Below are 23,005 nucleotides of genomic sequence, written 5' to 3' on the forward strand. Positions count from 1 at the left end.
AATGTGTAAGCTAGATGTATGCTTTTATAATAAATTGTCTGTCTATCTATCTATCTATCTATCTATCTATCTATCTATCGTAATAATGTATGATTTGCAAAAATGAAAACTGCTGCTTCTGTGTAGATGAGAGAATCAAAGTGCGCGTTGTGCACACGCTACATTGATTATGGCCAAGCATGCGCCATTAAAATAGCATATGAATAACATGCGCAACGTGCCACTGACTTGAATGTGCAACCGCCCCCGGGAGCGCAAGTGTATTTCTTAGTTAGCCGACGTGCTTCTGTGGAGGGAAAAGTCCGCTTTGCGCGGGTGCAAAATAGGAATGATACATGCGTCGGTGTACAAAGTCAATTGCGCTGGGTGCAAGATAGGGCCATTAATGTCTTAGAAGCCTATGGAGGAGTGAGACAGCTCTCAGATTTAATACAAAAATATCTTAATTTGTGTTCCGAAGAGTTGGAACAACTTGAGGGTGAGTAATTACTGACAGAATTTTCATTTTTGGGTGAACTAACCCTTTAATGGGTATAACTACAGTAACGTCTTCAGCTAGTCAGCTTGAGATCCTTTCCATCTAAAATTAATATCTCCTAATCCTAGTAGTGAATGTTTTATGAGCAGAAGGATAATCTCTCTCTCTTTGGCCAGAATATCAGTAATAAAACAAAATTTAACGTTTGACCATATAAGACTGGCAATCGTCATAATAACAACTTCTGAAACGTCATTAATTAAAAAATATCAGTGTTTCCAATTAGTCAAAACAGCAGCATTAAATATTGCACTTACAGTACATGCCCAGATGACATCATTTTCGGATTTTCATGTGTTGCCATGAACCATATTCATCTGTTCAATGGTCTTCCACAAAATGTCTCTTTAAATGTATTCCTGATTTTTTTTTATGTATAATTTTTTTCTTTTATTTACTTGTTTATTTCACTTTTTCCCACTGAAATCTCCTCCTCTAATATGACAATGAGTGGGATGTCAATTCATCCTGATCGATCACGGAATGTGCAGTTGAACTAACACATCTTCATGGCTCATCTGTTACTTTGATCACTGTACACCTGATGATTTTCCAGAAAGCACGGTTTACTTCATATTAACCAGGGCTATTCAGATTTGGCTTTTTTATTGGAAACTTCAAATACCCTGCTGAAAAATCCAGCATTGCTGGTCACCAGCATAATGTTACTGTATGCATGGGAAGCTGGAGTGCTGGTGGAAAAGTTATACACCTGCTCAGTTGTGCTTGAGAGCAGCATGTCTTCGACCAGCTAGGCCAGCACTATTCCAGCTCTAACCAGCATAAACCAACCTGGACCAATATAGAATTCAAATTGGTTTATTCTGGATAATTTTTTAGAAGGCTATAGCTCTGATATAAACCAGTAAATATAAGCTCAGGAGCAGGTTGTATTCAGAGAATAAGTAGCTATCACTTCTTACATACCCTGAAAGTTACCTCGTTTTGGAATCGAAAGTTGAGGTTATCCTCATTAACTAATTTCTGTAACACAATGGGATTTCCTAGCCATAATATTTAGGCATTGTCTTTCTTTTCTCTCTCTGGGACATTTCACAATATGTTTCATCATGTCTAAGGGGGTAAGAACAGACATATGCCATATGTAAAAAAAGAGAAGTTTTATTGCAGCTAAAATAAAAGGTAGATTGCACACACCGCTCCATTTGGCATGTTATAAATTGTTAAAACTTGAAATCATTCAGTTAGACCTACTTGTACGTTTTTGTTTGTACTAAAATGACATACAGTAGTAATACAAATGTCATGTGAAGACCTAACAATTTCCAGAATATACCATCCCTGAGTGATAATTCTTATTTTCTGTGGCTTGTGTACTAGTATTTAAATCTAGCATGTCCATTGCATAATAAACAGTAAATCAAGCAAATTTTATCTTGGATCATAGATAATAATCAATGCTGAGTGACCCCACAACATGAGAACTAGCTGTGAAGTAAATTCCCCACTGTGAGCCCTGTTGTTTTCTCGTAATGCCCTCTGCTGACTGGCTATGAGATGACAGCGTCTCATATTACCCGCTCTATCCCACAATACTAGCTCTGCCTGACGGGCACAGCAGCCTGAGGAATAATGCATCATTACAGGCTTCCCCTTAGTCCATTCACTAATGTTCACTGGATGATCCCCATTAACTAACTGGACTCCCTCTAGCCTTTGATGTCCATGTTCAGCTCCTGTTCCAAGGTAGTGATTACTGATTTCTGAGGTGTCCTTTTGTGGCTGTAGCAAAGGGAGATGGACTCCTCCCATGGTCTCTTCATGAAGTTGTGGGAAATGTTGTACATGTCTCTCTGTAGTCACTTCAGACAGAATGAGGGTGCCTTCTCCTTGTGCCAGCTGTATGGATGCCAGTCCAGAGTGACCTCTGTCTTTTGCTACCAATGAGACTTTCCAGCTGCCCTGAGAGCACAGAGAGGGGCAGGAGGACTCCACTTGCAGAGAAGAACATGCCGGAGGTGTTTTGTCAGGCTCCTGGAATTGTCACAAGACCATGTTTAAAAACATTCACAATGTTTAATATAACCGGCTAGTTCACATATGAGACACTGAATGTCATTGTATTAGATGTCAAAATATCATCTCAATTTACATCTGCAAGCAAATGCTGCTAAAGCTGTTATCAGAACTAACTTGACTTTTCTGAACCATTTTTCACAACTGGTTATTTTTGTTGATCGGATGGAATCTCATACTCATACATAATTTTTATTATTATTATTTTTTTTTTTTAAACGGCCCATAAAATTTGTACATCGGCGGCCCATTCGTTTTGTTTTGTTTTGCTAAATTGGCGGCGCTGGGTTTGTGCCGGTGTAATGCAGTGGTCAAAAAAAGTCAGTGTCAGTTTTTTTTTTCTGACAGACCAGCCCATGAAACACGTAGATCAGCGGCCCATTGGTTCATTTTCTTGATTGACACTGGGCTGGCCAAATCACAACTTTAAACGAGTGAGCAAGCGTGCAGCAGTGTCAGTGTGTATCTGTCAAAATAGTCTTCGAGATGGAGAAGAAACGCAAGGATTGTGCAGAGAAATAGCGTGAAAAAACAGAAACAGGCCCTTAAAGCAGACACTGTAAAATGTGTCAAAATATATGTTTTCTGCCCTTCACCCGCTCCAGTGATGATGATGATAGTGAGGAGGATCAGGAGAGAGATGAGAAACTGTAGAGCCTGCGGTAAGCAGAACTACTTTCAAAACACTTAAGCTATGTAATGATCGAGTAGGAACCCATAACCCAGTTACAGATTATTTCTACATCTGCATAGTTGACGATTACATAGACAGTATATAAAGACGATTACCGCAATTCACTAGAAATTTAATGAGAGGCGTTTGTAAACCGTGTTTTCCGCCAAAATAAAAGCTTGATGCAGTTTGCGTCAAAATAAAAGATCATGTGCTCATCTCTTTCAAGTATAGAAATTGGTACAAAACTAATTATGAAAGTTTCCTTTATTTTTTAGTGCATTTGTTTTACAAAATATGGCTATTTCTGTCATTGGATTAATATTATAACTATTATTATGTAGTAGGTGTAATGTAGACACTGTAACTAAAAGAGGTTTGAATTTTTCGTTTAATTTGCACACTGAATATGGGTTGGAGCTTTTAATTTTGAACTCTCAAAGTGCACCAGATTGATGAATTTAACATTAAAATGCACAACATTTTCTCACGGGGGGGCATGCCCCCGGACCCCCCTAGAAGAACCAAGGTCCACTCACCACAGTTTTACCAAAAATCCTGTGATAAACACTGGTATTGCTATGCCATTGCAGCTTATAGCTTGTTTTAGGATTCATCACTGTGGAGTATAGTTCAACTGTATTAATTAATAAATGTCACATTTTCACTCGTTCCTATACTCACTCATTACATGGTTTTAAGGAATAGGAGTTGGTATGCATATAATTAAGGGCGTGCAAAGATGGGTGGTGTTTATGATCATATAGTGGGCCAGTCTGGGCCAAAATGCCCGGGCCGATTTTTTGTCCCAGTCCAGCCCTGCTCACACCTATGGACTATTTAGTGTCTCCAATTCTCATCCATGTATTTGGATTTTGGGAGTAACCCACACAGAAACTGGGAGAAAATAAAACTCTAAAGAAATGACTCCTGGCTCAGTCAGGACTTGAACCTGGGACCTTCTTCATTATAAAATATTGTGATGGTTCTTACCTCCGGTATCACTATCAGGTGTACCACAGCATAGTTTGAGTCTGGTGAGTCTTCTGCATGAACAGCCAAAGTCAGGGTGATTGCCCTCCCTGTCTGAGCAATTTGAGGGGTCATTAGCTCAACCTCCCTCTTCACAGAGCTCCCCATACCGATAAACATCCTAAAAAAAGAACAATTGTAAGGGACTTATTTAACATCTCTGGCTGGAATTAAAAGTACATTCATCTTTAACCAAACTAATAAACATTGATAAACATTCAGTATTTAGGTAGACATTATTTTAGTAAAAACCTGTAGTATTTGTGTCATTTAACTGGCTCTGTCTTTCTTCCGTTCTCACCTTTGTTGGTCTCGGTGGGAGAGATACCCATGGTCATCTTCTGCTGAAAGAGTGAAGTGACGTTTGGGTCCATGATTAAATATTTCAAACAACACAGTGGAGTTGTGACCTGGGAGAAGTTGTGGAGCAAAGAGCACCTGGGGACAAGGGGCGATTTTCAGTTTGCTGTTTTACATTTTGCCAGCACATTATTCTCAAATTCACTAATACCTGTAGCTGTACGTGTGTTGGTTGAATCATCTCAGTGGAAACTCTTTCGAGCAGGTTCCCCCTTCCATCCTTTCCTGAGAGACGCATGGTGAATGGCATCCTGGGAACTGAGTCCATGTAACCCACTAACTCCTCTCCAGACCAATAAGAAGATGAGGAGTTCAGCAATACCTTCTGCAGGCTCTCCCCTTTGGGTCCCAACAGAGTCACGTGACTGAATGAGGCCTCCTCATTGGGTGAGAGGCCTGTCACTGCAACCACTAAAAACACTGGGATTCCTAAGAATGGGAAGAGATGGTAAGAACATAATCAAGTGTATATATATCAACAACAATGAAAATTCAACATTAAACAAATGGCTCAGGGAACAATAAGAAAGACCTGCTATAGGGCTGCCCTCAAGTTTCCTTAGTCCTGGATGTGCCTCATTAGATTCTTTTGCAAAATAGTACAGGAAGTCCAAGCTGCTGTCACCTAGAGAACATCGGTTAATGCCAATTTGGAAAAACTCTAAGAAATCTGAAACACATTTTGTCATATCCAACAAATAGAATTGAATAAAAATGTGTGTTAAGGCTTAAACACATTACTTTTTTTGTTACTTAATCTTATTACTAACTTAATTATATAAAGTTAAGACTGGCATCTTTACCTAGGATACTGAATGTAGTTGGTCCAATGGCTTTGATTGAAAGCTGCCATATACCTATCTCTAGTGGAGGCAGCAGGCTCATTCTGTATAGACCCTTAGATGAGTCCAGCATTGCTAGAGGACCATCAGTACCAGGAAGAGATTGTTGAACACCTGAGAGAGAAAGATAGATAAGACAAATCATTCAGAGCAACTTACAAATGAGGAATACAACAATGCAAGTGATTGATCCTCGGGAGACTGTAACATGTGAAGTGGCTGAATATGAAGTTCCATAATTCTTTAGAGAGGTACAAGATAGTACAAAGATGTACTGTAGGTGATACAGAGTGACGCAGAGAGATAATGAAGTGTTTTTCTTTATAAGACGAAGTGCATCAGCAGGGATACATCAAGGGATACTTCTGTCTTTAGGTGTTTTAATGAAGGTACAGTGAACATAAAGATTGGTCTCTTTTTTTATGGTTAATTGTAAACTTGGAAACTTGTCTTTGGAGTTCCCCCTACCTCCTGACATGCATGTTTTGACTAACACAGACTATCATTCAGCAGTGGGCCCTAGAAGTCAGATTGCACTGTATCTGGCAAGTTTCCTGGGATCTCTGTATGTGCTGAGTCCCTGGTGTTCACTTCCTTTGGTAGTCTCAGGCCGCGTGTATAACGGGGGCCAACTAGTAAGAGCTGTACAAATTAAACACACTCCCCTGGACTCAAGTGGGACATTAGCGACTGACGCTAGAGGCTTTAGTGTCCTTGTTAGCACGCCCATCTGCCATGCCGCAGACGCCTGTTTGAATCTTGCTCAGAGCAGTGAAAGTAGAACTGGAGGGGTTACTTTGGTGCCGTGACCCGGATGAGAATGAGGTTCAGGGGGTGATTTTAATGGAGGGCAGCAGTAAGAGCTGCGTTAGTAAACCTCACTGCTCTGGCCTCAAGAGGTGCACTAGTGACTGACACTAGAGGCTGTACTCTTTGAGGGTCCTTGTTAGCATGCCTACCTCCCATGCAGGAGACGGCAGTTCAAATCAGAGCGGTACGAGTAGAACTGGAGGAGTTACACATGGAGTCCTGAGACTGAGCATTGAGCACACGCAACTCTGCAAGTGAGAGTTCTCCAGTTCTCCAGTTTCACTTTAGTCAGTTAATTGACTTTTTGCTGTTATTTTTTAGTTCACCTTGGGATAACCTTTAAGAACAGAGTGTAGCAGTGTGGTCTTTGCGACTTGGTATAGGACGTTAATCTGGTCATCAAACACCTGCAAGTTATTGGCTTATCTGCATGTCAATGATGACCCAAGATAAGTTAATGTTCAGGGGAGCATATTTGTCTGTGCTTGGTTGACTGTTTTAGTTTTCTGTATTAGTATGAGTACCTAAGGGACTGACAAGCTCACAATGTGTGAGCTGGCCAGTGATGTGCAGCATCACTTTCGTCACAGCTTTGTCCACTCTGAAGGAGTTTGATGAATCCGATTCACTCTCTGCGTGAAGCAGAGTGACCTATTCAGAGAAAGAAACATGGTTATGAAGAATTCTGTATCCAGAATCCTGAAAGGACTGTATATAATTCTTGAAACAGGCAGAGATTATGGTCTTTTGGTCCTCTTGTGTTTCCAGTTGACTGTACCTTGCTGGAGGTAGTGGTGTCTTCTACAATGGCTGACACTTGGTGGATGTCTTTGTTTGTCGTGAAGATGGTTATTCCTCCAGATATAGATGAAAGAGAGGAATACAGAGAGAATCTACCAGGAGATAAAGTTTCTCTTTTTCTCTTTCTTTTCCCTCTTTCTCTTCCTTTGAAGCTTGGATCCTCAGTGAGCAAGAAGTTTACCTAGCACATGTATTGATTAAATGGAGGAAAACACTGTCCTGAACATAGTTTCCTACATAGACAACTTCTTTCTAAGGCAGCTTCCTAGCTGAAATGGAACTTCATAAATGACTGATCTGGAATATGCATCACATGTATAGCTTTCCTCTCATGAGACACAATACAGTTTGGCGTTAGCATGCTGCTATAAGAAAACAACAGAACACTTTAATAAATAGACAGAACACACAAAGTAGGAATGGATAGTAAATTTGTAATTAGACTGAACTATTAATACTTTTCATACATTACTGAATGAATAATAGCATTACTGTTTATTGCTTTTAATGCAGCCTGTGTGTTTTTGAGTTACCTTTGTTTGCTTCTCCAGTATGAGAGCCTGGACTGCTCTCTGTAGATGACGGTCTTTAGGAGAGGCGTCAGTGAATACAAATATCTCTGACAGCGGAGGGCTGTGGGTCAGAGCCAACTGATCCACAGACAAATTCACACACAAAAGACACACACAGATGGAGACACACTTGTAAATAATTGTGTTTAGTTGTGTTCAGTGTTTTCTAAGAATGTCATGAAGAGTCAATATGGTTACCTGAAGAGCAGAGAGACACATCTCTGGTTCATCCCCACCTCCAAGAGCCATCAGATCCTCCATGTATTGCATGAACTGATGAGGGTCATCTGTCTCCCTCACTGGCCCGAAATCTGATATATAACAGACTTCATCATCAGTGTGCTCAACATAGAATTAAATATAAATACATACCATTTTCTTCAAATTTTTACATATGCCAGTGGCACAAATTGTTGAAGTGACACAATAATGTTTACTAACTCAGATTAGGGTTTTGTTCAGTGTTGTAATGTGCTTGTAATAGGCAGAAGATATCACTCTAACCAGGGTCGTGAAAAGGCACCAGAATGAAGGTGCCAGGCAGAGTAGTGCGTTGGCTCTTTTCACGAGCCTGTATGATGGAGAAGGTTCGGCGACGTGCAGCTGTGATCTCCTCAAACATGCTGCCGGTGGTGTCAATGACGAAGACCAATGCTGGGGGCTGCTGGACACTGAAAAGCCTACAGGTTTCCACAGAATTCATCACTTATGTGTCTTGCATCTTTGGACAACTCTGTTTCACAAAACTAGAAACAGGAAAGTAAAACTTCACAGGCAGACCAATCTTTTCTCATGTACTCAATATTAAAAAGAGGTGTCATCATATTTCAATCATATTGAATCATATTTCTTGCTACAAAAACAGCCTTCTTCCACCTCAGAAACATAGCTATGCTAAGGAACATGCTATCTGTTTCTGATTTCTGTTTCTGCAGAAAAGTTAGTTTATGCATGCATGACCTCTAGACTAAATTACTGCAATGCATTACTACACTCTAAAAAAATAATTCAGTGGCTTAGTAAATATCACAGTAATAATTAACTTGATTAAGCCACCGGCAACTATAGTTGCCGCAGTGTATAGTTGTCATTTTCCTTTTGTAAGTATTTTTCTAGATGTTATCCATGTTTTATGTCTCAATGACATGCAAGCAAACAACCAAGTAAAGGATTTAAAAAAAAAAGGTATTCACTTCCTTCCTGTTACATGATGCTGTCAACTTCCTACCCCTACTTCCAGGAAGCAATGGCGAAGGCAAACCCTCCCAAAGAAAGGTAATTTTCATGTTACTAATAAGTATATATATAAGGTCTCTAGAATCATCCAAACAAAACAAATCTTACAAGAGATCTGTCTATAGTTTGTATGACTTAGTCAAAAGTCCAAGCGGCAACTATATTTATTTTCACTTAACTTTTTGATACACAATGCCCTTTTATGGCTGCACTTTGTTCTGCACTATGTTCCACCACTACCCTTGTGCACTGTTTGTTTGCGGTTTACAGGCGGGCTGTTTGGGGATTCAGAGACCCCTGGCAACAAAATGTAATTTAATGATTTTACTCCACAAAATGCATATAAATAAATATTTTTTAAATAGGTTTTTATAAAAAAAAATAAATAAATTTAAATTCACCTTATAAAAGACCCACATTTCTAAATTTCATTCATGGGGATAACATGGATAATTTGACATGGTTTAATGTAAGATTTCTGTAAGATGGCTTTGCCCATATTTTGGAAAATGCAGTTTTAAAAGTAAAAAAAAAAAAGAAAAAAAAAAGAAAAATCGCTTTAACCAGTAGATGGCTGCAGAGCTCTAAAAGTACCAAAAGTTTAAAACTAAAATACATCTTTTCACAAGTTTTTCCAGTTAGATTCATATCTACATATTATGAAATCACAATTATAACAATAAAAGTTACTTTTTGTCAAAGTTTGCAGCAAAAACTGCATTTTCCAAAAGATGGGCAACCTTACACTGAACCATGTCAGATTATCCATGTTTTCCCCATGAATGAAAGTTAGAAATGTTGGTCAAAAAGACCCCGAACAGCGCACAAGGGTTAAGACAAATGGATTTGTTATTTGTTGTGTTTTCATATTCAAGAGATTAAGCTAGATGCAGCTTTTTTGGGTTCACATCAAATGTTCTTCGACTTTTATACATAATACATTTGTTTATGAATAAAGATTGATCTGTTGAAAGCAGTTATTTTGAGATAGATGCCAAATGTTCTCCTCCTATTCATATATGACATTGAGGGGATGCATACAACATATTTGCCCACCAGCAACTATAGTTGCCGCACATTCAAATATGATTTTCAAGAAAATAAAAAAATAAAGAAAATAAAAAAAAAAACCTGGGGAAAATAATTGCAGAACATGTTCACATAGGACACTATTAATACGACTATATGCATGAAACCATTCAGAAAAATGTGGGCACAAATGGGTTAAGTTAATAAAATCTCTGAATATCATGTACTTGATGGTTTGAGTTGAACATACCAAAATAATTGACTAAAAATCCAACAGTTAATTTTGTCAGTAAAAATAAAAAATGTAGTTATATTTAAGTTTTTTTTTTTCACAAAAAGAATTTAGTATTTGATAATACACTTAATATATTTGTGAAATTTCTATAAAAAATATTTGACAATGGAGAATTAAACTGATCTGTTTCAAGAACCACAAATATTACTTAATTCAAATCAATATTATTAATATATTTAACACATTCTTAAAGTCCCCGTGAACCGGAAGTTGCAAACAACTTTTCTCCAGTGTTGTGACGTATTTCCAAGTGAAACTGAATATTGTTGTACAGAGGGCAGGGTTTTACTTTAGCGCTCCTCCTCTCCATCTTTGCTCATAGCAGACCAACGGTTTGAGGGGAGTGGTTAAGCATTTTCAACCCAAGCCGTCAAACTGACGTCATCAGAAAAGGAACGCCATTCCTGACCGGAAGTAACTTTTCAGATTTTGATTAAAGATTACCACGGCAAAAAAAAATTTCTGTGTATTAACTTGCACAAATTAATTGTCCTCCACAAGACTAGTAATATGCGCTAACAAAGTAAATAGGTTCAATTTTGATTTCATGTCGACTTTAAGAAATTGAGTGAATAAAAAACAATGCACCCTCCTGCAAGGACTTCAGATGAAGCAAACTCTGAATCAACATGCAACACTGCTAAATCTTTCTATATATCCAAATCATTTGTTCACAACATGGATTTATTACTTCAATTAGCTCATTGTTTCTGCCTAAATGAATACATTGTTTAAATGAATACATTGTTAGATAAATGTGTGATTTGTATATATGTACATTTGTGACCCTGGACCTGGACCTGGTCACATGGTTACATTTTTGGAAATTGAGATTTATACATCATATGACAGCTGAATAAATAAGCTTTCCATTGATGTATGGTTTGTTAGGATAGGACAATATTTGCCTGAGATAACATTTTGAGATAACAGAAACATTGAGAAAATCGCCTTTAAAATTGTCCATTTATGTTCGCAATTGTGCTGCATTCACTCACAAAGATAAATGTTTTATATATTTACGGTAGGAAATGTACAAAATATCTTCATGGAACATGATCTTTACTTAATATTCTCATGATTTTTACCCATACAATATATTGTTGGCTATTGCCACAAATTTACCCGTGCGACTTATGACTGGTTTTGTGATCAAGAGTCACATTTCTGAAATACGTAACTTGGACACAGTCACCTATGATAAAAGATCACTCTAAATTGTGCATTTTTTGCACACATGCATTTTCTGTAAAGCTGTTTTGAATCTATATGTATTGTGGAAAGCGCTATACAAACAAATGTGAATTGAATTGTGTCACACATGAGGTGTCTAAAGTAAAACAGAAATTCCTCTCTTTGCCTCATATATAGATCCCTTTTAGCAGTATTCAAGTTAAATTAAAGTGATCTCTGACCTGAGGAAGCTTTTGGGCCCCACCTCTTTGTGGAGGTCTTGGAGCACTCGAAGGGTTGCTGTGGTAGCCAAATGGGCAGCTTCTTTATGGAGGAAGTGATGAGGGGAGAACAGCGGAGATGTGCTGTCTTTGTTGATTCCGCCCTCAGCTCCTTGGTGACGACTACTGTCCAGAATTCCACCGTGACTGCACTTGCCTTTAAATAGCAAGACAATGCATGTTGCTTTTCTTATGTAAGTTATTTACTAAATCATCAGAATGAATTGTAACTCAGTTTACCTTTATTAATTCAGCAAACATTGTTCTCTAAACTGACATACAATTAAGGGGATCCAATTGTGCATATTAATTCATTCCAGTAATCTTATTTGTTGTTGGCATTACAAATAAAATAAAATAAAATAAAATAAAATAAAATAAATAAATAAATAAATACATAAATAAATACATAAATAAAATCTTAAAAGTAACATTACAGTAACAATGTTTTGAAAAGGAAATAATGTCACAATGCAAAATCTTATTATCCTAAAAATAGGTTTCATTTTAATTTTGAGGTGAAATGCGACCAGGACATGTTTTAGTCAATCAAGTTACACGATGATGCCTATACCTGGCGGTTTGACAGGGTAGGTGCTGAAATAGCCAGTAGTCAGTAGCGGTTCTGTCTGATGAATCATTTCCTCCAGGAGATTGCTGTAACAGCTAAATCTGTAGCATTCTGCACAGGTAGGGGTGTCCACTGAAAACAATAGAGATTTATTTATTTACAATAAAAGATTTAAGGTGAAGAGTGACTGTTTCATGATTTTACGAAGGACTCACCTGAGGCTAAAGGAACTGAAGGTTCTTCTGGGTGAAGAAGGTGGAGATACACTTCTTGCTGACCCATCTCCACCCAGTTACTATGACTGTAGAAGTCCTACACACAAACATAGGCACAGAGTTTGCTTAATATATTTTGTATTGCTAACAATATTCTGATTAAACAAGAATCTTGTTTTACATTTTGAGGATATTAATCTGTTTATGTGTTTTAAAGATGATTTTTTTTTTTTAAGTTACAATTTTGATCTTTATTATGATAGGACAGTTGACACAAAGACAGTAAGTGATAGGAGAGGGGAATGGGATAGGGATTGGACCATGAGCAGGGACTTGAACTTGGGTTGACTCGCCTGAAGCACAATTGCATATTTGTTGGATCATTGCCCTCAAGGATATACTGTAGTTCCGACATAATCTTTTATGTTAAAATACTTTCTGCTATCCAAGCAAAATATATAACTGTTAGGAAACCATTATAGGTAGATTTCCCCTGAAAGGTGTGAATACTGTGACTTTGGCTCTAAAACAAACTCCTGATACAACATTGGCTCCACCAATGGCATGAGATTGGGGTGGGAATATCCTAAACCTGTTTGAAAACAGTGCATATTTTTACAATTCCAACTGGTGACATTGGTGGTGCAAAAACAGTGTTGCTATTACATGAATGTGTTTGCCAACCTGTAATGAGTGAAAAAGCTGGCCCAGACTACGTCTAGCCCCCTGGTACTCTTTAGTCCGGGTCAGCAGCACTGTCTGACGCCAGAACTCTCGCAGCATCTGCGTGGCTCCTTCTACACTCTCAGAGTCAAAGTGGTACACTGGATCAGACCGTGTGGCGCTTAGGAAATCCATGGCAGCGTTAGCGCTTGCAACCTCACCCACAGCATGCCAAAACCCCCGACCAAGCCCAGTATACTGGAACAAAAAGATCAGTGAGACTATGCAATACTCCACGCAAACAAAGGCAATAAAATCATCATTGGCTAGTAAGACTTTCGTCGCACACGCATAAACATGTAATATGGCCAATCTGCTCCTCTTTACAAAATGACACATTTACGAAGATAAATTCTCACGTGATATAATTTGAAAGCATAACAACTAAACTTTTAAGAAACATCAGGCAATCAAGCATTTTTTATGATATAACTTTAGTGATTAGAACCAAAATGTGGCAACCTTGTGGGTGCTTGAGACGTTAATTGTTTTCAATGTTTTTGTAAATATTTTTTTATTTTTTTATAATAACAATTAATCTACTAATAATGACTTACAGACTTCTGGGCTCATGGATTTTAATCTCATTGCATTCGCTCAAAATTATTTGCTTAAATGTGTGAAATAATTTATAATTCCAAAAATAATAATAATAATTTGAAAGAATTTAATTTACATTCACAACATGCAGTGAAAATATCTGTTCTAAACTTATTCTCATCCTATAACTCAGTCATTGGCGTGTGAAATGTAACAATTTATCAGACATTGGCCAACAACATGCATTATTTAGTCACCTAGTGCAAAATGAATCGCATATGCGCATAAAACCTACCAGCTCCTCATTATTTAAATCTTGTTGATGTTCCACCATTCTGCTCAGAGTTTCCATTGTGATGTTGAGTATAGCTTGTTCTGTCATGTACTGATGGGTGTATGAATCCCAGGACAACGTAAGTACGCGTGACCAGAAGTTGGGCAGAAAGGCTTGACAAATTGGCATATAGATGAACAGGACCAGGGCACATAGGTGGGTCAAAGCCGAGGAGTCCATCCCTTCACATATCATTCCACACCGGTCAAAACACCTGAACTGTTTTAGAAAGATACATCAAACCTGCAAAGGATGATGAGAAAGAGCTTACCATAAGGCTCAAACAAGCAGTTGATATCTATTCTACAGGATGTGGTGAGCTGTTTTACCATACACACACAACTCCATCCAGCTATCCATAACTGCAAACATAAAACATATAAAACATATATTTTTGCCTATTTAAATAAATAAAGCAGTTGTGACACATAATATTAAGAATAATATATCATATACATTTTTCAATTTTAGTTTATTTTACTCTTAAGGATTTAAATGTAAACTTATTTTGATTAATAGATTGAAACCAAATGTTTGGTCTTATTTTTTTCAGGCTTGCCTAAACATGATTAGTCTGTTTTTTAAAATGTTTTGATCTAGGTAAAAAAAAAAAAAAAAAAAAAAACTATTTGAATGTATTTTATTTGGATGTTCTTGTAAAGCGCTTTGAGATGCAACTTTGAATGTAAAATCAAGTTTATTATTATTATTATTACAGTATTAATACCATGCAGAACATTAACTGTAAAACCATACAATTAAATAATTATTTTTTTCCTTGACAGATTTGGGTGTGGCTTCATCCACCTGCTCTTTCAACTGCTGATTAAATTGTTAATTTATTTTTGTCATAATGCAACCATACATTTCTAAGATTTGTACAGAGTGCTGATACCAATACGCATATTATGTAATCACAAACGAGATATAAAACACAGGTCTTTTTTTTCTTACCTCTACTGGCTTCTTTCCTTTTGTGGTCTCAGTCTGGCTTTTTTCAGCTTGTTCGTGCATTTTACCATTTGACATATTCAAACTCCAATCAGCAATCAGAAATGCCTTGTGCACATGTTGTGGTTTTACCCACAGACTGTCTACATTATGTGCAGTCTTTTGAATAACAGAAGCTGAATAACAAGTTTTAAGACTCTTGTATTTCTGGAGGTGCTCCTAAGCTAAGAAAGAGACAGAAACATGCCTGCAACCTGGTTAAGATGGATGTCCACGAGACTCATATCCTCAATGCATGTGCTTCCCTCCTTGTCTTCTTTCTCCTCTCTCTACAGTTTTTTTTTCTCCCTCACTTGCCCAATTTTAGCATGCTGCATTGACTCCACACAATAGTGCTGCATATATTAAGGGCCACTGTGTCCCCCTTCCCTGCTCTTCAGTCCTGTCTTTAGCTTGACATGAAAACACACACCATGCCCACTTCCCCCAGTGCTTCTATTGTCACTTCATGGTGAAAGACTTAAGACGTGTTGCTAACCAACCCCTCTCCTGGCATTAGACTTCAGACTCAAGCTTTAGGAGGGCTAGAAGGATAAAATTGCTTTGTATTGTGGATCTTTTGTAGTTTGTGAATTTTGCCTTTGGAGTGCCTAGGCTGAATGTTTATATAGATTATTGCTTACTAAATGCAATTCAGTACATACAATATTGCATGCACTGCAACAGCACTGGTGAAGCTACTCCAAGTTGAAAATAAGAGTAGGGCTCGCAACTTAAACATGGACAATCAAACAATCAAGTGGACCGTTTAGCAAGCATGAGGAACTTTGTCCCCCTACCTCTTTCTTTCACATCCAGCCAGATAATCATCTACAGCACTCCCAATGGTTCAATGGCATCAATCCTCAGTGTTACATTACTTTGAAATGTATTTGTCAAGCTACAAAATACTCATAACTTTTTAATTATTATTATTATTTGGTAGACAACCTAGATTTAGGTTAGATCGATTTATTCTAGATCTAACTCAAAAGAGTCGACTGGTACAAAAAGACCTGGAATGCCACCTTGAATCAGTAAACCTTTTGGAATCTGATCATTAACAAGAACTGTCCAAGCGAACATACATATGTTACTCATCCTCCACAATGAGGGAACATTTGCTGCTTTTGACCTCTAAGTGGCATTATAACCATAGACTTCCACAAGTTAGCAAACAAACACATCAAAGCACATTTTTCCAAGTAGTATGAGAAGGACATTTAGTGATATATTTAGGACATTTAGTGAAATATGGACTATAATAACTGTAAAAAAAAAAAAATGTTGCTGCAAAATTTGTTGAGATAACTTAAATATCCAACTTACAGTAATTAAACTAAAGTTAACTAAACATAATATTTTAAGCCAAGCACGAACACATACTTTTTTAAGTTAAAACAACACATTATTTCTTATTCTAATGTTGAATTTTAAGTTGTGATAAATAATCACAGTAATCATTTTCTACAGTGTAAATACAGTACCGGAGAGAGAGAGAGAGAGAGAGAGAGAGAGAGAGCTGTGTGTGTGTGTGTGTGTGTGTGTGTGTGTGTGTGTGTGTGTGTGTGTGTGTGTGTGTGTGTGTGTGTGTGTGTGTGTGTGTGTGTGTGTGTGTGTGTGTGTGTGTGTGTGTGTGTGTGTGTGTGTGTGTGTGTGGTCGGTCCTGATAAACTCTAGTTTATGGGGAAAAAATATCCCCACAAAGATGGCAATATCTGAAATTCTTGTCCTTGTGGGGACATTTTTATAGTCCCCATTACGATAACAGCTTATAAATCATACAAATAATGTTTCAAAATGTAAAGTTTTCTGTGAGGGTTGTGTTTAGGGGTAGGTTTACAGTATAAAATATACAGTTTGTACAGTATAAAAAGTTGAATTTGCTATCAAATATGACAATAAAACAACGTTTGATTGCACTACGCTCATCGCTGGAAAATGTTGCTTATTACTGGAAAGCTACATTGTTTCGAAAGCAGCTGAAGTACTGTAATGCTATAATTAATGTAGTTGGAGTGTCATCATCATAGTGGTTTGTGTGTTGGATGTTAAGGATGACATGACAAACTACCTTGGTTTAATTTTCTTGTTGTCGTTTTACTCTGCATCAACCCTTTATCCACATATCACACAACTATGTTATTGTGCGAAATAATCACTCTTAAAGTGTAAAAATGATCTGTGTGGATCAGCTGTGCTACACGCTGTATTCATAGAAATAGCGGTCGGAAGGATGTGAACTATATGCTAAGAAAGTATTTTGAAATGTATGTTGAGGAATAATGAATATCCATCAGAAAAATCAGGTGTGAGGTAGATTTAAAATAGATTTAAAATACACCTGTCAGCGCTATTTGACAATGTTTCCGGCTTTAGAACGCCTTCACAGCATGACTGCTATAGATTCTTTAGTGCAAGCACTGCCTATTCTGTTCAAAGAGCAGTGACACTGCAACAGCGTATTGACTGCAAGCTAAGAATAACTCAGTTATTTTGTAAAAGAAGAAAAGTCAAAGAAATCTTGATCAGCAGCCATGGTTGGTGTGTTTCTACTTGCATGTAAGTAATGAAATTACAAAATCTTAAATGTGACCCTGGATCACAAAACCAGTCTTAAGTCGCACGGGTATATTTGTGGCAATAGCCAACAAAACATTGTATGGGTCAAAATTATCGATTTTTCTTTTATGCCAAAAATCATCAGGATATTATGTAAAGATCATGATCCATGAAGATATTTTGTAAATTTCCCACCTTAAATATATAAAAAATGTATTTTTGTGAGTGGATGCAGCAACAATCGCCTATAGAAATGGACAACTTTAAAGGCGATTTTCTCAATATTTCGATTTTTCTGCACCCTCAGTTTCCAGATTTTCAAATAGTTGTATCTAGGCCAAATATTATCATATCCTAACAAACCTAATATCAATGGAAAGATTATGTATTCAGCTTTCAGATGATGTATAAATCTCAATTAAAAAAAATTACACATAAGACTGATTTTGTGGTCCAGGGTCACAAATATTCAATAAATAAAAAAATAAAAAAAATGCTGGTGCTTTTTTTATGAAAATATATTATTATTATTTCCTAGATATCTCAGTGAATCTATTCCTTCAAAGTCAAGGTATGTTTGAATAGTGCACTGAATAAACACCTTTGCAGTAAATGTAATATTGTACATTATTAGGATGAACAAACATCTTATTTCCTTCACAGGCCAAAAGCTTCAAAAAGCTAAGATTTTCAGTGAAAATAGAGAAGTACCAGAAGGTGGTAGACTGGAGGTTACTTGCAGTACATTTGGTTTAGCAAAGTCAGAGGTAAAGGCAGTTTATCTGTGTAAAGATGGTAAAGCTATAGATGTGAAAAACGGACCCACTCGACAAGACATCACCTTTAAAATAGAGAGAATAGAAATGGACCATTCGGGAAACTACAGCTGTATGTTTTCTGAAGAGCAGTTGGAAATAACCGAAGTGATGGGATATGGTTATACTATCATCTTCATAAATGTGATTGGTAAGATGCAGCCTACAACATTTCTGCTTACATTTGAGAGTGTGTTTGGTTCCTGTGCACAGATGAGACATGTTGAATAACACACTTGTGCAGATTAACCACAATAGACTCACTGTTGTACAAAATTGGCTTTAATAAGAGAGACATTTTTGAAATTGTGTTTTTCTTTTTGTTTTAGACCCTTTGTCCTGGAATGCATTAAAGGCCATGCTAAATATTTAACCATAATTGTTCCCTTTCTCTCTACAGAATCTTTATTTAATTCACAGATACATTTGCTAAAGTCTGAGGTGGCAGTGGGAAGTGATGCTGAGTTTAACTGTACAACATCCAATCCTATAAACAAAAACCTGTCCAATAATATGATTTTGGCTTTTCTCATGAAAAATGAAAAGCCTATTAAAGTCAATATTTGGGACACAAAAGAGACAATGACAACATTCACCCTCAGAGAGGTCCGGATGGAAGATGCTGGAACATACAGTTGTGCTATTTTGTTAAACATTCTCCCTTACCATGGAATGAGACTAGATCGAAATAATAAAGTCAACCTTCAGATCGTTGGTAAGAATGGTAAGAAACTTTTTGTATGGTTAATGTGTTTATAAGGCTGTACAGGGTGCCATGCATTCTTACTATTATGATTTACTCAGTTTAGTGAGAGAATATACCTTTGTGAAAAAGAAGTACACTTTAGCATACCTTTGAAAATAGTTGTTATTACATAAATAATGTACATACTTTAAAAGAATAGTTACATGCAAACAGATGTTTTCAGTGACTACATTGCATGTTAATTAAAAAATAAGTTCAAATTTATATGAAATACAATTAGGTGAAATTCAGAGATTTTTTTTTAACCCACTTAAGTACAGTAGTACGTACTACCGAATGTAGTGACAAACATTTATAGTACCCATAATGTTGCCGTAACTTTGCCAAGTAAGACATGTTCCTGGATCATTTGTTGACCCTGGAACAACAATCCTGTCCAAAAACAGTAAACCTAACCCTGCCCATAACTTATCCCTAAAATCAGAGGGTAATTATAGGTGTAAAAGAGTGGTGTAGAAGCCCTTTACAGTTAAACTGATAGCCAAGTACTTTACATGTGATTTAGTATGTTAGCCAACAGATCAAAAATAAATGTCCTCCTTTAAAGCATAACAAAAGATTATTTAAAAAATATAATGATTTTATCATAATGAAAGGTTACTTTATTGTTTTAAAGGGTTAGTTCACCCAAAAATGAAAATTCTGCCATTAATTACTCTCCCTCATGTCGTTCCGAACATGCAAGACTTTCGTTCATCTTCAGAACACAAATGAAGATCTTTTTGATAAAATCGGAGGGATTTCTGTCCCTCCGTAGACAGCTACCAAACTACCACTCTGACGCTTCAAGAAGTTCAAAAAGAGATCGTAAAACTAATCATGATTTGAGCGGTTTAGTCCAAATTTTCTGAAGAGACTCAATCGCTTTATATGATGAACAGATTGAATTTAGGCTTTTATTCACATATAAACATTGATCAGTGAACATAAACAGAAGCTCAACCGAACCTGCTTGACACGCAAGAAAAAACCTCTTGTGGAAGCTCAAACGTGCCGTGTAAAACAAGAGAATGAACCTCATTTGCTCTCGCACGTCAATCTCACATGCTTGAGCTTTTGTTTTCCACAACTGATGTGTGAGTTGATGATTGTTTATTTGTGAATAAAAGCCTAAATGAAATATGTTCAGCGTATAAAGCGACCGAGTCTCTTAAGAAAATTTGGACTAAACTGCTCAATTCATCTGGATTAGTTTTACGATCTCTTTATGAACTTTTTGAAGCATCAAAGTGGTAGTTGTGTAGCTGTCAACGGAGGGAAAGAAATCACTCAGATTGCATTAAAAAGATCTTCATTTGTGTTCCGAAGATGAATGAAAGTCTTACTGATTCGGAACGACATGAAGGTGAGAATTTTAATTTTGGGTAAACAAATCCTTTAAGAAGCATAGACAAGAGTGTGTACTTTCTAAGTTCAGTCAAGTGGCCTTTTATTTCATTAATATCATATTACCTGCAAGAATAGTTTAAAAAATACACTTTATTTTAAGGTGTCTTTGTTACACTGTAATTATACATTTAACTACTGAGTAAAATTAAGTAACTACATGTATTTACTTAGGATTAGGTTTTGGTTTAGGGTTAGTTACATGTAATTATGCATAATTTGTAGTTATTACTACTGTAACAACATGTAACAATGACACTGTACAATAAAGAGTTGCCAAATATTTGTAAATATTAAGTACACCACAAATACACATTCAATAAGCACACTTTTTCCTTTTACAAGGGTAGTTAAATACAGTATTTTATTGTAACATTTAATCAAACCTAGAAAATAAGAGTTTTTTGTGTTTCTGGAATTTCTTTGACAGTGGCATCTAGCAGCAGCTATGACAAAATCATAATTGTCATAATAATGTGCTCTACCATAGTGTTGTTCCTCAGTCTGTTTCTGGGAATTTGGGCAGTAATCCGAAAGAGAGGTACTGGGGCACTTTCTACCGTGAATGAAGGTATTCATTGTATGGTTCTTCTTGCTTTGTTAAACTATTTTCTATTTACAACAGGAGATTCGGATGGGACCAGTAGTGACAGAAGTAGTTGGGGAGGAGAGGGGTTGTAAATCTGTCCCTATACATAACAACTGAGCTCATGAATATTAATTAACTCGTGTTGCTTAGTAATCTTCCCATAGTCATTCTTAAAAGTTTTGCTTATATTTTTCTGTGCATAAATGTAAGTGGCAATGGTATATATTTTGAAGGGGTAGTTTGTCCAAGAATGACAGTTCTGTCATCATTTACTCACCCTCATGTTATTCCACCCCTGTATGACTTCTGTGGATTGTGAAAGATGATTAGAATCAGAAGAATGCTGGGATCCAAATAATATTGAATGCCATTGACTTTCATTGTATGGACAAAACCATTATTTTTTCTTATTTTGTGTTCCACAGAAACAAGAGATGCATACTTAAATATGTACAATTTAAATATTTATCTGATAAAAGTATATTTTGTAAGCATTTACGTGTCCACTACCATACCAATAGCCTCAAAGCTAAACTGTTAAACTCCAATTTCCAAATTTCATAGGGTGTTTTTGTTCTCTTTGCTTCTGTTCTGGGTAAATTTTGTCTCTTACAAATTTATATTCTAGAAATGCCCAAACCTGATACAGCTGGTACTGGTGAAATACGAACTGTTGACTGGTAAGCCAGTAAAAAAAAAATAAAAAATGAATGAACGAACGAATGAACGAATGAGCTTTGCACTGTTCAATCTTTAATATTCCAGTCTCTGATTGATTACATATGTATAATGTCAGCTTTCAGATTATTGATGTTTTATTATCTATTTTTGTTCCTTATTTCTTTGACTCTCCATGCAAATGCTGTAAATCAATGTCCATGATGGCTTAGTTCTGACACAGTGTGGGATGAGTTCTCTGATATCGGTACGTCTGCACTCTAAAAGATTTCTTGTAAATTAACTGTTGTGTTTTTTTAATGCAATATTACAGTACTGGAAAACACAATAATTAGGCTATACGACAAACAATATCATCTTGTATTTTTAGCGTGAAATTTGTCAATTTTGTGCTGCACAATTACAATGATGTCTGCATTACACAAATTACTTGTATTTTTCACAGATGAAGAGTATGATGATCTGGTCTTCCAGCAGTCTTAATGGCCTTCCTGTGGCTCAGTCAGTAGAGCATGAGATAGCAATGTTGCATAGGTTCGATTCCCAAGGAAAGCAAGAACTGATCAAATGTGTTCCTTGAATGCAATTTAAATAGCTTTGGATAAAAGTGCTAAATGCATAACTGTAAATGTGATAAATTGGGTGTCTTTTTAATATTATTTGTTTGTCACTATTGTTGTTGTTTTTATGACCATAAAACCTGAAGAGTTGACCATCTCTTTAGTCATTGTGACATTTTTTTCATGACTTTACTAAAGTCTAAAAATCTCTCAGAATGAATAACAAAATACAATATACATGTTGTTTATGTGACATACTGTATGAAAATTCAGAATACATGTTTTTGAATAATTAATTAAAAGAATAAAAATCTGCAACCTGTTACAATGTTCACAAATGTACTGAAGAATACCTAATAATAAAATGTTTTGAATGAAAATATATTTCACCTGGTAGGCTACAGACTGTATTTCATCCTTTTTAAACATTGTAAAAAAAAAACGGTCTTTTAAATGTTGATTAAACAAAAAAAAAAAAAAAAAATTGACTACATAAAAGAAAAAAAATATTAAAAAAAATATTGTATTATTTAAAATATTAAATAGCTAGTACGTACAATGTCACATTTGGTGATGAGGGTCTAACTAACAAACTGG

At 36.4% G+C, this 23,005-nt stretch overlaps 2 protein-coding genes across 4 annotated transcripts; one reads left to right on the plus strand and one right to left on the minus strand.

Annotated features, from left to right (window-relative positions):
- Positions 1-1,644: 1,644 nt before the first annotated feature.
- vwa7 (von Willebrand factor A domain containing 7) lies at positions 1,645-16,044 on the minus strand. Of its 3 annotated transcripts, XM_082182887.1 has the most exons (18): positions 15,017-15,800; positions 14,392-14,424; positions 14,024-14,305; positions 13,150-13,386; positions 12,466-12,562; positions 12,254-12,382; positions 11,641-11,836; positions 8,170-8,345; positions 7,864-7,976; positions 7,627-7,743; positions 7,071-7,274; positions 6,817-6,943; positions 5,444-5,596; positions 5,173-5,265; positions 4,792-5,069; positions 4,582-4,718; positions 4,242-4,401; positions 1,645-2,533 (listed from the first exon to the last, which is right to left on the minus strand). In XM_082182887.1, the coding sequence occupies exons 3-18, from the start codon at positions 14,255-14,257 to the stop codon at positions 1,931-1,933; spliced, it is 3,054 nt and encodes a 1,017-aa protein (XP_082039013.1). In that variant the 5' UTR covers positions 14,258-14,305; positions 14,392-14,424; positions 15,017-15,800; the 3' UTR covers positions 1,645-1,930. The 3 variants fall into 3 exon arrangements, with proteins under 3 accessions (XP_082039013.1, XP_082039014.1, XP_082039012.1); XM_082182888.1 differs by lacking the exons at positions 14,392-14,424; positions 15,017-15,800 and adding an exon at positions 15,853-16,044; XM_082182886.1 differs by lacking the exon at positions 14,392-14,424.
- A 1,453-nt stretch (positions 16,045-17,497) lies between these two features.
- Positions 17,498-22,712, plus strand: LOC309507252 (uncharacterized protein). The gene is made up of 8 exons (XM_082181393.1): positions 17,498-17,614; positions 18,153-18,185; positions 18,278-18,580; positions 18,830-19,153; positions 21,012-21,152; positions 21,799-21,850; positions 22,061-22,095; positions 22,294-22,712. The coding sequence occupies exons 1-8, from the start codon at positions 17,590-17,592 to the stop codon at positions 22,329-22,331; spliced, it is 951 nt and encodes a 316-aa protein (XP_082037519.1). The 5' UTR covers positions 17,498-17,589; the 3' UTR covers positions 22,332-22,712.
- Positions 22,713-23,005: the final 293 nt, after the last annotated feature.

This window comes from Leuciscus leuciscus (assembly GCF_965113295.1).
Source record: "Leuciscus leuciscus genome assembly, chromosome: 10".
Classification (NCBI taxonomy): Eukaryota; Metazoa; Chordata; class Actinopteri; order Cypriniformes; family Leuciscidae; genus Leuciscus; species Leuciscus leuciscus.